General features: G+C 45.9%; 1 protein-coding gene across 2 annotated transcripts in view; it reads left to right on the top strand.

Moving 5' to 3' along the window:
• Nucleotides 1–529: 529 nt before the first annotated feature.
• The window catches only part of anks1b (ankyrin repeat and sterile alpha motif domain containing 1B), a 165467-nt gene continuing 147758 nt past the window's right edge, over nt 530–18238 (top strand). For both annotated transcript variants that reach the window (XM_061078942.1, XM_061078936.1), the window contains exon 1: nt 530–660. In XM_061078942.1, the coding sequence (XP_060934925.1) occupies nt 530–660 (131 nt within the window). The remainder of the gene's footprint in view (nt 661–18238) is intronic.

Genomic DNA, 18238 nt, shown 5'->3' with positions numbered 1-18238 from the left:
TTCTTCTCAGATTAAAAGATCTGCCATTGTTTTCAATTCTAGTGTTTCTATTTCATTGCTGCTTGGTATGGTTTCTGTAATTTATTAAATTCAAATTGCAGCTTGGTCAGAGACCGTACAGCACGTCCGGAAATGGCAGCTCTTATTCTGACAGCAGTAACCGGAACCGGGTGACGTGGTGGGGTCTAGCCTGACACGTGTCTCCTCTCTCTCAGTGCGGTTCCTCCCGGTGCAGGTGACGAGTGCAGCGGGACGAGGAGCTGCTCTCAGCGGGAAAACAGCCTCTCAGCTCAGGCCTGTGTGCAGCCGCAGCCCCGGTCCGGTCTGGAGGTTCCGCTCGGACCAAGAAGGAGTTTGTGTGTTTCTCGCCGGAACAGGACGGAGGTTAGCGGGCACCGGGGGAAGCACCGGGCGGTGACAGGGATGCTCTCCCCCCGCAGACACTGAGGGAAGGAGCCGCCTCTGGAGCAGGAGGATTTATGGGACATATTGGCCGGATTTCCCCCGTCGTTGCAAACTTGTGTCCGGGATGGGGAAGGAGCAGGAGCTGCTGGAAGCCTCCCGGACCGGGAACGTCGTCCTGGTGGAGAAACTGTTGAGTGGGAGGAAGGGGATCCTGGGGTCCGGGTCCGGATCCATCCCCTTGCCCAACCTGCTCAGGTGAGAGAGAGAGAGAGACAGAGTGTGTGTGTGAGAAAGAATGAGAGAGAGACAGAGTGTGTGTTTGTGTCTGTGTTTGTGTGTGTGTGTGTGTGTGTGTGTGTGTGTGTGTGTGAGAGAGACACAGAGTATGGTCCAGGTATTACTCATGTTTTGGGAACATTATGGGGACATCTTTTTTAAGGTTAAGTGTAGACTAAGGTTCAATTTAGGTTTACGTTAAGGTTAGGGTTATGTTAAGGTTAGAGTAAGGCTTACGCAAGTGGTAACTATGGTTAAGGCTTAAGTTAAGGTTAGGTTAAGGGTATGTTAAAGTAAAGGTTAGGTTAGGGTTGGGCAAGTGGTAACTATGGCTAGGGTTAGGTTAAGGTTAAGGTTTAGCTTAAGGGTTAGGCAAGTTGAAGCTTTGGTTAAGGCTAGAGTTAGTCTCCAGGATATCCATGTAAGTCAATGTAGTGGTGTGTGTGTGTGTGTGTGTGCGTGTGTGTGCGTGTGCGTGTGCGTGTACGTGTGTGTGTCATATAACTAAGCATCATACAGATCGATGCACCAGTGATGAAACTACTCCAATCCCAGCTTCACCTTCCTCAGCTGCAGCATCGACTGGTCCCTGTATAAATAGACTGACAGTATATATACATTAACACATATATATATATATATATATATATATATACACACAGCAGGACGGTGTTTCCATACATCGTCCCTGAGATCAAATAGTTGTGTACCAGTGGAGGAAGAGAAAGCAGAGGAGGTGTGTTATGAGAAGTCAGCAGCAGTTGTGTGAAGGTGCTTATTTAAAATGCTGCAGGCCGACATGTGTTCTAATCTGCAGCCGGCACATACCTCAGATAGGTCCTGTTATTACTGGACAGTGGAACAGGGGTCGTCGTCATGTCCCGCCGCCCCGTGTGGGGGCCATGTTTGGTTTGAGTGGAGTGTGTGTGTGTGTGTGTGTGTGTTTGTGTGTGTGTGTGTGTGTGTGGGGGGGGCTCTGCACACTGAGCTCAAAAAGAACAGACAGCACCGTCATGCCTCCACCTGGCAGCTGTCTTAATGCTGCTTTCACGAACATGACGAGAAACAAATGATGGAAAACAAATATCAGCATATTCCTTTTCTTGAGTAGCAGCAGTATTAGCTTATGTGGGTTAAGTCCAATGTCCACGTCGTAACCCTTTCCTATTGCGACGTGTCAAAATGCTACATGTGATATGACGGCACGGAAAAAAAAACGTGTTCGAAACAATATTTTACTTTCTTCACAGAACAACGTGCCTTACAGATCTTACAAATGTTTCCTATCTACGCTGCTGAGGATGGTTATTTGAAGGAATATTCTAACCTACGAGCACACAGAAACGATTAATACGCACAAACAAGCACAACAGGCCAGTAGGGGGCGATATAGTCCTCATCGACTATATGAATAGCAGAGATGAACATCGTGAGAGGGGGTCAGTGAGTTTATCGTTGTTTTTGTTCCCTTTGCTTTTCCTACTGTGACATGACAAAATGTCAAAGGCCTGTGGATCCGTGACTTCAGATTTCACCTCTGACCTCTGACCTCTGTCACCATGAATCAGTGTTCGTTTGAAAGTGAAGTGACCGCACACCGCTGTTCATAAAACGCCATCAAATCAAGATGATACTTTGCTTGAGGAATTTGCAAACAACGCCAACAGTTACTATCGCAGGTGAAGCTTCCTTTGGTTTTCCAAACTGGAGCCGCACCAGTCTTCTGCTGGGAGAACAACTAACTGCTGTGGGAGTTATGGTCCCCCTCCTCCCGCCCCTGCAGCCCCTCCCTCCCCCCCTCCCTGTGCCGAGGCCGAACCAGGTGACCAGGAGATCAAAAGCAAGGGCGTACCGGGAAGAGTACCGCCTCGGGGCCCTTCGTGCACATAGCCTCACGAACCAGGCTGAGGTCTCACGGTATTGGGCGGGGCAGGGGGGGGGGCAGCCACTCGCACACACACACACACACTGGAGCCAGAGGTTCACACACACTGGGAAACCACAGGGGTCCGGGGACTCCTGCAGGGGCCTTAAAGGGCAAGAAGCAAACTTGTTCAAAATAGAGACAGCGTGATTTAGACTCTGGTTAATTCATGGAAGCCGGCTCCGTGAGGGGGGGCATTTAAAATGCAGATTCTGATCCGAGGATTCACTCAGAGGAGGCGACTGCAGCACTCACCTGCAGGAGCCACAGAAAGTTCAGCAGCTGTGATGAATGCTTGGTTGACCTGCGACGGGCAGATAAAATGTTCTATTTTGATATCTAACAGATTTCATTACCGGCTGTAATAAGTGGTCAAGAGCCGGCGTTTCTATCGGTTGTGGTTTTGCTGCCGTGGTTTATTCTCATTGTGTGTTTCTGTTTTCTGGACCTTTTATTTCCTCCTTGAGAATAAATCGGCCGAGATGAGGAATCGTTGAAGCCGCTCGCACGCTGATGTTCGACTGTTGGTTCCCATATAATCTTTTATGAGAGCAGAAGTAGCTTTGTCACATAATAGACGTAATAATTTTCCTAGTGTCACTGAGTTTTATTGCTGCTGGCGTCGCTCAGTCCGTGTTTCAGTTTGATCAGTTTGAACTCGGGGAGACATTCATGGTCCCCAGAGGACGAATCCTGCTGATGCTCAGATGTTTCCTATCCTGTGTGAGGTTCAAATCACTGGAATGTCTGTTGAGCTGCTGGGACATTCATGTTTTTTGATGATCTCTCTCTTCTTCTTGCTCCATCGCCTGGGCAAGTTTTTAATTTTGTTTTTCCGTATTCATATCCAACATTGAGCATGAATTTTACTTTTCAGTTCGAGGAATCAGTGACGCTGCGAGTTTACAATAAAAAATTTGCATATTGTTTCTTTAAACTTGATTACAAATGAGTGTGTGGTCTTAAGTTATCGTCTGATCATGTTTGTGCTTCACCAGATGAGTTTGTGTTGATATAAAACGACTCGTTGAAGAATAATAAGCTCTGCTCATCACTGTGTGTATCTCATCTCCCACATTGTGAACCTGTAAACATCGTCACACATTGTGTTTGCTTTGTGAATCAGGATCCAGTGTAATTAGTTGAAGGACAGTGATTATTTACGGAATGCCGAGTTAACGTGGAGCTTTAATGATGACACCGAGTTGCATTGTGGGAAAAATGACAGGAGGGAAAAGCGCAGCGCCAGGATCAATGCACTGAAGTTCAAGAAACACAAAACGGAACAAAAACGCCACAAAGGGCAAAGTTGAGGTTAGTCAGATGCACTGTGGGTGGAAATACCTCTGCTGGGGTTTGGTGTTGTGTCGTTGTCGGTGAGTTACACACACTTTGCTTTTATTGGGTCAGGACACTGGGATGTCTGTAAAACAGTGGGTGGGCCACACACGCACACACACACATACACACACACATACACACACACATACACACATACACACGCACACACACACACGTCTAGTGGGATCACGTGTGTGTGTGTGACCAGATGTGCGACACACCTCCTAATTGAGAGGTTTTTGTACTTACTAGCAGATGAGTGAGTCAACAGAGAGGTCAGGGTGTGTGTATCTGTGTGTGTGTGTGTGTGTGTGTGTGTGTCTGTGTGTGAGTGTGTGTGTGTAGGCTGATGTTATGGGAATGATCTTCTGGAATCAATGCATAGTTTCCCATCTTAAGGCCTCTGAGCCATTCGCAGCATTCCTAAGTCATGAGGTTCCTCTATTCGCTGAAAGAATCACACTAAACCGCCAAGTGGGACATGACCATGGACACACACACACACACACACACACACACACACACACACACACACACACACACACACACACACACACACACACACACACACACACACACACACACACACACACACACACACACACAAACAGGATGTAGAGAAGACGACCCTCTCGCTGCAGTTTTTGTGGTGTGCACATGAACACAGTGGAAAATCGATACTGGATGATCTCACTGCTCTTTACTGGGTCATGTTCCCTGGTAGATGACCTGTGCTCTACATAGTGACGGGACGTCGGTCGGCCCCCCCACATGACTTCACTGTATAGTCAGCCCGACATGCGGCCATTAGTGTGGTCACTCGATGAAACAGGAGCACACTGGGACACGTCCAGCTGCTGGTGTCCTGTATAAAGAAATTGATAATTTCCCTAAACAAAATATAGAACATGGCTGCGTACGTTCAGATGTTTGCCGACAAACAGCAGCTTTCATGGACCAGAATGCATCGCAACTCAAGCACATGCTGGGGTTTGTGTAGATTTTATGCAGTTTTATGACGATGTTTATTTATTTATTTATGATAGATGCACTGATCCCTGCATCCCTTTCTCTTCCAGGACTGATTTCAACACGATTAAACTGCTGATAGTACATTTATAATCTGTTTACCTCACTATGGGTTTCAATGGGATTATTTTTAACAGAGATTACTGAAGCAATGTGTATTTGTGCAATATGTCCCTTAAATCCCGATTTCTATTGTATAAGTGTAATATGTCCATGAAATAGATTGTTAGTAGGAGCAGGAGTTCCACTGAAGAATCAGCTTTTATCTCATCCTCTCTTTGCTTATGTTCCTACATTTCTACCTTCGCCCACGTAACTTCTTCACAGTATTTCTGCTTCTTGATTTCACTCTGTCGTCTTCATCAGGTGTTTTTTGATTCAAATGAAAATTGCACAAGAAGACAGGTTGATGGAAATGTTTAACGGAGCATCTGCATCTGGATTTTCCTTTACACACACACGCACTCATATTGACAATGAGAATGACTTTGTGATGACAGCCTGTCATCGTACACATCCTGCATAGGAAGATACTAGTGTGTCATAGAGGAAATGAGAATATATATACGTGCAGCATGTGTTACAGCTCAGTGATGGAGTGACGGGGACAGAAAGCCTCTTCTCCACCTCGTTCAATACTGTGCAGGGGGAAGCCCATCTTGTCTTTCTCTCTCTTTGTGTGTGTGTGTGTGTGTGGGCAGCTAGGTGTGTTTACCTCCCTCCTCTGCACACAAACAACCTTCAAGTGGAATGAAGCGACTCCCAGAGGAGACACGCGCTCCTGTTTGGTCTCGCTGATTTAATTGGCATCTTCACAGGCGTTTATTTTCTGAAGTCTTCCCCTGCTCATGTTGGAGTCTTTAAGCGGCTATGTATCTTTGTAGCTCACAGCAGGGGGCTGCATGTGTATGTTTTGGTGAGTGTAGAGCGATGAACAGAGGGAGAGAGAGAGAGAGAGAGAGCACTTCAGCTCCTGCAACAGCAAATCAGACGATGAGAAACCCAGCCTGGTTTGCAGTGTGGTGCGGGACAGTTAAAGTGGGTCAGACGTTCACTGTGGAGACTGCAGGTCACGTTATGAGGAACAAACACACGGCAGCATCTGTGTGTCATCTATTTTTGTGCAGATGGGATTTACAGGCACCTGTGCTCAGATTGTGCAGCTCAATTTTGGTATTTAGGGTATCATAGGGGCGAGTGATGATGAAATGTCGGGTTTTATATCACAATAGAGGCTTTTATTTTGATATTCTCGAGTGCAGTATGTGATTCATTCAGTGAACCTTTAGTTTGCACGTTGTGTTTTCTTAAGTTTGGGTTTAACTGTGGCGTCAGGGCATCAGGTTTGTCTGGAGCCTGACTGCTCGAGAGGCAATGAAGGTGTGTGTGTGTGTGTGTGTTTGTGTGTGTGCGCGTGTGTATGTGTGTGTGTGTGTGAGATCAAACTCAGAGGCTTCTTACATCTCCATTAGGGTCTGGGCCAAAGCTCTGCTGCATCATCCTGCCAAGAAAATGAGACCTCCACACTTGCCAACACACACACGCTCTAATCCTCCCTCTTTATTCCTCCCTCCAATCTAAATCTTTGTTTTTTGTCGGAGTCTCAAATCTCTTCTCTTCTCTGTCTCAGTCCATCAGGTGCCCTGGATTCTCTGTCACTACCTCTCTGGCTTCCTCTCCATCACTTCACTCCATCATCTCTCTCCTCCCTCCGCTCCTCTCCACGAGACGGACGATCCAGGCTCCCCACTGTCGCTCTTTATCATTTTCTCCTCCTTCTACTCTGTCTCCCTCCCCTGTATCTCTCTCTCTCTCTCTCTCTCTCTCGGTTGGCCTCTCTCACTCACATCTCCTGGTGCACTACATCTGTTATCACCATGTGGGAGCATCTTTTACCCATCATGCCTCTCAGGGCAACGTTGGTGTTAGTTGACGGTGGCAAATGGGGAATTCGGAGAATCCAGAGCTCTTCTGAGAACTGCACCCCCCCCCCCCAATCTTTACAACCACAACCTGAGATTTATCACCGCTGCCCAGGCCGTGTCTACAGCGAGGAGAGAAATATGACGTTGGCGATATCCCCGGAAAGGAAGTGATTTATTGGTAAAAGAAAATGTGGCAATGCTGTGACGTCCAGTAAAATGTAAACACAAATAAAGAGCTCTTCAGTTGTGTCAGTATAAACAAGTTAAGAGCTGATATGGAGCTTAAAGACTTGTGTGGTACGATGAAGTATTAGTATTGAGGTAGTTGAACACATGTGAGTACATTACTTTGTTCCAAAGCTGCATTTTACTGCACGTTGTAACACATAATCACAGTGGAGCAGTTGTTCCAGAGCCATGAATGTAACGAACGACCTAATTCATGTCGTTAATGTGCTGACTCCATTACCAGGAGGCCGTTGCCGGGAACGACCCGTGTTTTCCCCGTTTGTCAGCTTCAACACAAGTTGAGTTTACCCACTTCCTGTTGTGGCCGTGTTGCGTCTGCCGTCCAGTAGGCAAACGTGTTGATGCTGAGTGAAGGAGACAAGGAGACAACATGCAGCCAGAGGACGGAGGAGAGGTGTGTCGTCCAGTCTGTCACACTAATCTACAAGGCTGTGACCCTGCAAGACACACACACACACACATTCCACCCGGCTCCCTGCTCTGTGAGAGATGGTTGTAGTTAATAGAGAGCAGCGTTTGAAGTAGATAAGATGTGGAGAGAAGAGGGCCAGAAATGCTAATGTCATTATTTGGTCGTGGCAGCGGCTACGCTGCGAGGCGGTGGAGGGAAGTCATGCATCATAAGTGAGTGTGTGTGTGTGTGTGTTTCGGTGGTTCGGACTCTTTTGAAGTCAAATCCTGATTTGGAAGTAAACTGACAGGGCAGTATTTTGTACCTATGCTCAGTTTCTCTCAGAGGAACTTAGTTTGAACAAATTTATCATCCTGTCGTAGGATATAGAACAATGAGCCACTAGGACGACTGCTGTATTACAACCGCCAAGGAGATTACATTTTGTTCGATTTTCGGTTGTTTGCTTGTTTGTCAGCATGATTATGCTTCAACGAAACTTGTCCAGCACTGACCTCTGGACTTTCTCCTGAAGTTCTGTGAGAGCGCAAGTGTCTGAGTCAGTTGCTAAACATATTCTCCAGTGTTTTGATCTAAACAAAAAATTTGAGATCTCCACAGTAAAATGTATATGTCCTGCCTTCACGTGCTCTATAGAGCCACCACCTGAATGTTCCACAGATTTAGCTGTTTTTGCGAACATGCCCGACCTAAAACAAGCTACTGTGTTTTTAATTTGTTAAAGACTAACTCCGGAAAATGCCTGAACGCAATTGTCGGAACAGTTTCTGGAGTTCATGTCTGAAAACAGCTCTGGTGGAAGGAGGGGACAATAGCACAGATCCAGGTCTTTTGCAATTTTCCTATTTCTCCGGGAGAGATACTGGAGAAATTTCAACCATATTGCACTGCAGTGTTACACAGTCATTGATGAAAAGGCTCCAGAAACACTTTCATCTTCAGTCTGTGAATATGTGGAGTTCTCCCCAATTATGCAGCAAACACACACACACACACAAACACACACAGCCCCCCCCCCCACCCCACACTAATCACCTCAGATTAGTGTCTGTGACTGAACACCACCCAGCTTGTCACAAAGAGAGACTGCATGAATATTAATCACACATTCAGAAGACGTGTGTGTTTCCCTGACGTACAACATGGCTGCTTACAGGTGTTTTCTGTAACAGGTGTGTGTGTAACAATGATTCAGTCTTTACCTGAGTGAGTAATGGAGCTGAGGGCTGAGTTCATAGAGTGTGTGTGACTGTGTGTGTGATACCTAGCCAGGGTGTGCGTGACGGCCATTTTAATTCCCCACGCGTCCTCTTTTCCTTGGTGCTGACAGTGAGGGAGTGCGTGCGCAGCAAACAGGAAGTGAATTACCTCGAGCTGACAGCCTCCCGCGGGACGCACGTTTCCCAGCAGGCACTGCCAGCAGATTGCCTCCTGTTGTCTCTTTCTCTCAGTAACTGTCTCGTGCTCACACTCAGTATATAGTAAGGGCCACAGGCCTGTAGATGCAGCACCACGATGAGGATGTAGGGGTTTAATGTAATAAGAGGGTAGTTTCTTGTCCATGGCCGCCAACACTGAGCTCACATAACTCAGACCTGTAAGATTCAGTGATGCAGCAGCTTATTAGTCTCTACTCTCCACTGCTTCAGATGAAATCGATTGGTTATGTAACAGAATCACCTTGTTTTGAGCTAAAATGCCAGGAAGCTTTATTTTAAACCTGCATAATCACATTACTTTTTATATTAAAATGAACCACAACTACTACAATTATCCCCAAAAACCTTTCTGTAGCAGAGTTTATATTATGAGTAAATTTCAGGGATCATTATCAAGAATTTTGAGATTATAAAACTTACAGTACAATATAAAGTTTAAGTAAAAGCTGTTGTTACCAGAAGTATTACATTCCCATCATCATCGGTTTTAGAAAGTTCTCTGTAAATCTTTTTCTCCCGATTCGACTGACATCACTTTGGTCTTCATGACATTTAAACCCTGGTTCTGGGCAAATAGAAATGTTTACCTGAAGATTTGAAAGGTTATTTGTCAAGTTTATCGACCTGTAAACTCAAAAAGTTGTTTTACTTTCTGAATGGAAGGAAAACAAACTTAAAAGCTCAATATCTCAGACCATAAATCGCTCTAAATGCAGATGGTGTCTCATCCGGCACCACAATTCACCCCCCCCCATCCCCCGTGTTACATTTCTAACTCCATCACCGGCGTGCTCCGTCTTCACCATAATGAGCCACAATAAGTCTGCCTCGGCGTCACCTCATCCTTGACTGCGGCCAGAGCAGGCTCCGTGATGAATGAGTCCTTTTTAAGAAAACGGTATCAAATATTCATCCGCCTCCAAACTCCTGAATGAAGAAGTGAGAATTGATCATTCACGAAGGGCTCATTTTACTTTCCCCTTCTCCCAAATTCAGAATTCACTTATCCTCCAACAACCGGCGAGGCTCCGGAAGCAGCCGGCTGTGACTTATCCTGCAGATTGTTTCATGCATGATGGTTAAGTTGGAGATTACTTTGACTGATGGGAAGACAAATCAGTCTCCAGAAATGCTTTCAGTCTTGATTAGAGTCGTCTCTGCTGCATCAGTTCTTGTCCATATTAAGACCGGAGAAATCAGAGGTCAAAATTTGATTCTTTTCTATTTTTCCTCTTGTCCTCCTGCCCTTTGAAGTCTTTGTTTCAAACTGTAAGTGGCAGCCCCCCCCCCCTTTCCGATAAATATAGGAGTAGGACGGAAGCAGGAAAAGACGTCAGGTGAAAGACTTGTGGAGGAATAATGAGTGCATGTGTGCGATGGGGGGGAGAATAAGGAGTGACAGAAAGGTCTGAAGGTGAGTGTGAGGGTGTTGTGTGTCTGCGGCTCCGGGCTGTGACAAGATGCAGGTTCGCACACCTGGCAACCCCCCCTCCCCCTGAGGGACAGGTCTGCAAATTAGAGCTCTAACCTGCCCACAACCCTTCTCTCTCCCCTGCTCCCTCTTTTTCCTCTTTCACCTCTTTCCTGACAACAATCTTTTTATTAGAGATGAGGCCGAGTCATCGGATTTTGTCGGCCCAGCTTCCCTGGCACCTCTTGATAAACTGAACCCAGATGTTTTCCCCCCGTAGAAGAACAAAATTTGTATTTCTACAAATCTCTATACCCTCGTATAAGGACGTCCCTTTCCCTCTTTCCCCCCCGTCCCTCGTTGTTTGTCTTTGTCTGACACCGGAGCTCTGCTGAGTAAGCACCCTTGAATCTTGAACTGGTGAACACAGCAGACCCCCTGCAGACTTCGGCCCACACACCCAGCAGCCTTTTCTTTGTGTGTGTGACGATACGTGTTGGCGTGGTTATCTCTCTTTTGTCTTGTCCTTCTGTGTCTTTCCTTCCTCTTCTTGTCTCTTTTTCTCCCATAATTGTGTGTCTGCTCGCTTGTATTCCTTTGCCTCTTTGTCTGTTTGTGTCTGGATGTGTGTGTGTGTGTGTGTGTGTGTGTGTGTGTGTGTGTGTGTGTGTGTGTGTGTGTGTGTGTGTGTGTGTGTGTGTGTGTGTGTGTGTGTGTGTGTGTGTGTGTGTGTGTGTGTGTGTGTGTGTGTGTGTGTGTGTGTGTGTGTGTGTGTGTGTGTGTGTGTGTGCGTGCGTGCGTGCGTGCGTGCTCCCTGTATGTCTTCCTGGCATCTGCACACAGCCAAAATGATTTTTATAGCCTCTCCCCTGCGTTTCCGCCCCCACACCCCCATGTTCTTCTGTCTCTTTATTTTGAAGTGGATGGGTAAATGGGTCTCTTTGTCTTGCAGTGTAGTGTAACCCGCTAATCAGGCCATTCTCTGATTACACGCTTCACGCTAATCACGCCTGTGTGTCGCTGCGTGTGTGTGCGCCGCGCCTTTTATGATGGCGTGCGCGTTTGTTGTGTGTCATTGTGTCTGGTGGAACAGCGGGGGGGCATTTGTTGACACTAAGCCTCGTGTCGTCATCTCATTGCTCAGTGTGACGTTCAGGTGCAACAATTGAATTTTGCGACGCCCTGATTCGGAGAAGATGTATTTACTGCAACGTCCTGCTGCGCTAACATTTCTGTTACCTGCCTGTAGCTGCGTCCAGGAATGTGTGTGGTTGTGTGTTCGCATCTGTGTGAACCTGCAGGGAGAAAGAGCGATAACGGGTTTGGAGGAGAGAGATGGGGGGTGTAGCAGGCGTGGTGGCAGGGATGAAGAGGAGGAGGAGGAAGAGGAGGGATGTGAGAGGGGTGGGGGGGGCGTAGAGGGGAAAACCAATTATCGTCCAGATAACAGGCAGGCTATGGATTTTCTACCAGGTCACTTCTGCAGCTCTTTCAATCCGTTTCCTTTTTCCCCTCTCTCTCTCTTTCTGTCTCTTTCTGTCGCCGGCCCTGTTCCAAATTTAAGCTCCTGTTCAGAAAGAGCTTCATTGACATGATGGCGAGTCCCATGGTTTAGATTCTATAATTAGTCGTCGTGGTTTTTGGATCTGATTAACTACAGAAAATCCTGTTGTCAGAAAACGGAGACTGACATTTTGTCGATATGCCCCCCCGCCTCTGTGTGTGTGTGTCTTTGTGTGTGTGAGGGTGACACTGTGACCGGCAGACAGTCGCATTATCTAATCTGCATCGTCATGCTGCCCTTCGACCACGGGCGTCCTGATGCTCCAATGGTCCGACCGAACATCACATGGCCCAGAGCAGCGAGTCCGCCATACGACTTCTGGGACAAATGTTAGTTAGTGATGATAACAAGCTAGTTGACAAGCTGGTGGAAGAGTCATCACAGTAGAGGTAAAGTTCAAACTCAAGGTTAAAACTTTCTGTTAAATTGAGTTTCCTGTTTATTTATTCAATTACAAAGCAGAAATGTTGTTTTTTTCAATTTGCTTTGCTAATTGGATGCAAACGTTTCACTTAAGCACACAAATGCAAATCCCTCACTGTGACGACAACATGTTAAAGAGCTCAGTTGTTAATTGAGCCAATTTATAAACTAAATGAAGTAATTATTGTTTTCGATTAGCATAAATGTGCTTAATGACATTTTAATAGCACTGCTGTTATTGGGACCTGCTAATAACAATAAATAAAATAGTATAAGGACCCAACAGCATCACACACTGAAGCCTCTAGAATAAGAGTTGAAGGACAGCATGTTTGACACCGTGGTTTTGGGTGCGTACGTGTTTGTGCATGTGTGTTCACAGGTTAACAACTGTGACGCATCATCTTCACAGTTTCCTGTCTCGTTAATGTTCATCTTTTCTCCTCTATTACTCCATTTTTTGGTTTCTCTTTCTGTCTTTCTTCTTGGCAGGTTTCTCCCTGTTCCTCCATCCTATCATCCCAATGTTTCCAGCTGAGTCACGGTCCTCTCTCTTTCTGTCTCTCACTCCATCTGTCCCCTGGGTCGTCTGTTTTTAGACTTTCTTTAACTCTTAAAAAGGCTCCGTCTCAAGCAGACACTTGACCTCGCTGCCCTCTCAGATTCCATCTCTGTTCCGGGCCGGCACATCTTTCTACGCACATACACACAGACATTTGACTCTGCAGTGTTTACACATTACATTTGAAGCCATAATGCGCAGGCGATGCTTAAAATGTCGGTAATATTTCAGTCTGTTGAGCACATAGAAGCATAGACGCAGAGAGAGAGAGAGAGAGAGAGAGAGAAGTCAACCTTCCTCTCTGTTTGAAAGCGTTATCAAACCGCCCTTCACACCTTTAACTGTCTGTCATCCCAGTCTGTGATAATACACAGGCGGGTGTTGAGTGAAGTGGAATCTTACAGCTTCAGCAAACTTTATATTTTAGGTTGCAAGATTTTTCGGATTCCACGGGGGTATGATTCACCAAATATGATATCTGTGTCTGAATTGAAGGGCTTCATCCTTCAGAGGCTGCATTTGAAGACGATCGCGTCACAGCGGAGAGACTACACTGCTCCATTTAGACTCCTCAATTTCTGATTCTTACACTTTCGCTCCAAGTCAACCAAACTGCTTATGGCACACATGCAAAATAACTAAACAAGGGGCATTAACCTGTCCTGGTGCATCTCAGTTGCTAGGTGAGAGCGGTGAGGGGGGGGGGGGGGGGGGGGGATTCGGAAATCCTCTGTAGACCAGACTGTCTCCTTTCGGTTTAACCACTTCCTTTCCTGGGCCTTGTAGAGGGCGTTCTGCGAAAGAGGCAGCCCCTGAATTGGGACTAAGTGTCCCTATAAGGTGTTGGGTAGTATAACCTGCCAGATAGATCTTCAGTGAGCGCTTGGTGATGCACATGCAGATTGAGGTTATGCACAATTAGGAAAGTCTAAAAAATGGTCTGTTTGTCTCTGTTGGCCCTTTGATTGACTTTTGTGGTAAATAGTGAATAGTGAAAGAATTTCCTTTTGTTCACTTTCTCATGATGAGAAGATTTGGGCTAAGCTCCGCACAAAGACAGGAAACAAGGGTTAAAACTTTTCATCACTCTGAATGGTTTACACAGATTAAACCAAGGTGTCAGTAATGATTCTTGCTTTAGCTTCATATTTGAAGCTTTGACAGTCGCAGTGTTTTAAAGGCATCGATTCCTTTTCGACTTCTAAGGCAAATTCTTTACTTAAGTTGATATAATGGAAGCAGTTGAACTTATCTCAGCCCCGTTGGGAGTTCAAGACTCGACATGAGATGGAATGACTTGTTCAGGGTATATATGTCTGTGTGCTGCAGAAACAGCTGATATTCATAGATGAGGGGGAGAGACAGTGGGGGAGAATAGAGAGATGTGTGGTCGTTGATAGAGGGATGTAGAGATGACAGAGTCATTATGGTAATGCTCTCTCTGTTGCTCTTTCTTTCTCTCATTCCTAAAGTAAAAATTCTGAGCCGCAGATTGCAGTTTCCCCGTCTCAGACAGCCATCACAGACACGCTGATAGTGACTGGCATCCCGGCCACTTTCACAAATGAATGGAGCTTTCACAAATGATCCGTCATCCCCATCTCTCTGTCTGTCTCTCTCTCTCTCCCTCCCTCTCTCCCTCCCTGTCCTCCTCCAGCCCTAGCACACCAACACATTCAGTAACACACACCAGTAACCACACACGTCCCAACTGTCATCTTCCACCACCTCTCAGTGGGAGCAGTCAGACCAGATCTCTGTCCTCTGCTTGCTGAGGTGTGTTTGCCGGACGAGGGGCCATCTTACCGTCTGTTGATGGCACGGAGGACACCTTCAGGAGCAGGTCCCACCATGTGTCCCCCTGACCGCCCCTGACCCCTGACCCGAGGCTCGCTGCAGGGCTGTTCCCATATCACACACAGGCACAATGTGTATCTCCCTGTCAGCAGCAATATGAATCATATTTGATTTATTACAAAGATGGGAAAATTGTATATAACCGGTTTGTGGGAGGTTTCAAGGGCCTTTAATGGTACTTAGGTCAAATTGTAATGTTTAGGTTGTGTTAATCGGGGAAAAAAAAGTTTAAAGCAACCTGATTTTGTTCCTTGAAGTGTAACTACACCTAAAGGCGACTAAAACACTGATCCAGCAACAGTGAATGGCAGCAATCCACAGGGGTCTGCCTCCTCTCCTCCTGCAGGGCTGACGGCCATGTGGGAGTTAAGTCACTGCTCAGCACAGTATTTTATCGATCCGATATGGAGGAGTCCTCTCAGGCAGCCTCCCTCGCTGCCAATGAATCATCGGGGTAACTGTGTGGTGCATGGGCACATGCCTACACTGTAGTGGATGAAACAATGGATGTACAGGAAGGAGGGAGGATGGAGTTTTCCTTCACGTTACCTCTCGGCTTCTCTCCTTCTTTTAAAGTCCTCATACTGTCATGCAGAGTGTGAGGAATTGCTCTGCTCGCTGGCAAGGCAGGTTAATTTGAGTGACAAAAGAATTGATTACAGCTGCAATTTCCCTTGTCATACCAGCAATATTTTTACTCTGTGGAAGACATGAACAGGCGGCTGAGACGCTGCAGGAAGAACAAATGGGTCCTTGAATTAATTAGTGTTTTACCAAATGCACAAAAGGAAACACAAAGAGATTTTTTAAAGGATATAAGTCAGCGAGGACGTGATAATCTAGAAATCTAGAAAATAAAGAGGAAAGAATGAAAAGAAAAAAGAATTAAACAATTGCAGTTCCACAGTGTCCTAATTCAGGGTTCTTTTTAATGCCATAACTATTAACAGGAACCAATGACATGTTATTCAATGATTCATCAAATATTCAATGAATCAATTAGTAGTTAAGACGATTAAATGTCAGACATTTAAAATAATGTCCCTCAGTGTATATTTTGCTTTATCGCTTATTTTGATCGAACAACCGTCTCAGACATATAAATATTTGATTTAAAACCATATAAAACAGCAAATCAATCAATCGATACTGATTATCTTTTCTTTCTTTGATAATAAATGTCTTTGTTTGACTAAGTTGGGCTTGAATTTGAGATGAATGTGTGAATGTCTGTAAAAACGATCCTCCCTGAAGGTCATAGTGCAGCTCTTCAGGTAAATAAACGAGTATCAGTGTGTATCAGATTTCCTGGTGCTCTACAGTTACGTTGGTTCAGGGAGAAGGAATTCAAATCTCTCTCTCTCTCTCTCTCCTCTTCTTTCTCTCTCTCCATCGCTCTCTCTCGGCTCGTTGCTCCGTGCTGCGATTCACTCCATCTCTCACGCCTTCTCACTGCCTGTCACTTTGTCATCCGTGGCCCTCACACATCTGCCTGGTTGTGATAATAGCTACCCCTGTCAACAAGAAGCAGGGGAGGGCAGCGCAACGCCGAGGGGCCTGCACACCCACACACACACACACACACTACACACACACACACTACGCAAGCCATGCAGCCTCAATTAAATTACAAATTGTGTTCCCCGGCCTGATGATTGCGGGATCGGTAAATGTTCGCCTGCTCAATGAACGCTTGGTTGCCGCCCGGAGCGGCTGAGTTAGTTAGCATGCAGGATGTTCATGGAAGGCTGAGCAGGCAAGAGGGGAGGAAGAAGAAGGGAAGAGGAGGACGATAAGAGGAGAGAAGAAAATAAAGGAGAGAGAGAGAGAGGGAGAGAAAGTGCCGAGTGAGCCACCGGTTTGAAATTGTAGAATCGCAGCCGACCTTCACCCACAATCCTTCTCTCAACAAAACCGCTGTCAGTAATCAGAGCCGCAGGAGGTGGAGGATGATTTTTTTCTGCACAGTCATCTTTGATAACTTAAACAAAAACCCTTAAATAACGTGCTGAGTCATGGATTCAGGCATCTGCATGTCTACGTAAGTCGGAGGAAGGTCACGCTTATCACCTGTCAATCTCGTAATTTCAGCGTTTCACATTGGAGCCGGAGGATTTGGAGTTTTGGGGGTCAATGCTGATACCGATGTTAGGGTTCGAAACTCCCCCGTCTTTTGAGAAAACATTAAAACATTAAAACTCTTAGTTACTCGACTTTTGCAGTTTGCAGAATTTGTGAATGATACCATCTATCCTCTGCTCAGTGTCCCTGTGAGTCTTTGCTGAGTCACATTTTTTTCCAGGACGAGGAGTGCACAAGAGAGAGTGCGTGTGAATGAGCATGCATTCATACCTTTGTGACTGTGTGTGTGTGAGTGTGTGTGAGTGTGTGTGAGTGTGTTCCTGTGTGTGTCTCTCTTCTTATTGGAAAGGTCTGTTGGCATCAGCTGCCACTTCCTGGCCCATTCTGAATCGGGCAGAACTAGACAAGCTGTACTGTCCCTTCTGCGTTTCCTAGACAACCGCTGGGGGTGAATCTGAGGGGTCAGCAGGGCACAGGGTGCGTGAGAGAGGCTGTGTGACTGTGTGTGTGTGTGTGACTGTGTATGTGTGTGTTGCTGTCTCGAGGATGTTTTGCTGCTGATTCAGAGGCTTGATATAGAACAGAATACCATTCTTTTTGTATTCATTCCTGCATGTGTGGTGTGTTTGTGCCCAGTTTTTGGGGGTTGGTCTCACAGCCTCTTTGAGACCTACTGTTGGATGGGTGAAGACGAAATCTGGTAAAATATGTTCCTGGTCCCCAGAGGACTGATCCTATTGACTTTGCTTAGAGCTTAGAATTCCCTCTAGTATCCACCGTTTTTCTCAGGATACCTGTGAAAATAATGGCATCAGCTTTACGATGATATTAAAGAATAACGACAACAATTTATAATGCGTCACTGTGTTACTTGTACCGAGCCACAGCGCCCTCTGCAGCCACACGTGAGAATTGATAAATGTTGGGCTCCACTTTTGACCTGTCCAGAGTTGTTCTCAACCTCCCGACCAGTGTCAGCTGGGATTAGCTCCAGCTCCATTCCCCATAACCCTCAAGGATAATGCATCATAAATCTTAAAAAGGCTAAATAATAAACTTCCAGAAAAAAGGGGTGACAAGTGCATATGTGGGAGGATATTGGCTGCTGTGGAATAACACAATATTTGTATGAACTTGGCTTCTGCACCATACTTTGGCTAAACTAATGATTTTATCTCTCAGTGATAAAGAGGCAACATTAGCAAAGTTGTTTTTCAGTTTTTTTAATCCAGTTTTCTGCTGTGTAATCAACTTTACAGCCGCACGCACCTTCCTGCACGACTGTCGACTTATTGTTTTGAAAATGCAGAGGTGATGAAACTAGCGGATCCCACGCTCA

The sequence above is a fragment of the Limanda limanda genome, chromosome 1 (genome assembly GCF_963576545.1).
Source record: "Limanda limanda chromosome 1, fLimLim1.1, whole genome shotgun sequence".
In the NCBI taxonomy this organism is placed as follows: domain Eukaryota; kingdom Metazoa; phylum Chordata; class Actinopteri; order Pleuronectiformes; family Pleuronectidae; genus Limanda; species Limanda limanda.
This window is presented reverse-complemented; position numbering and strand designations above follow the sequence as displayed.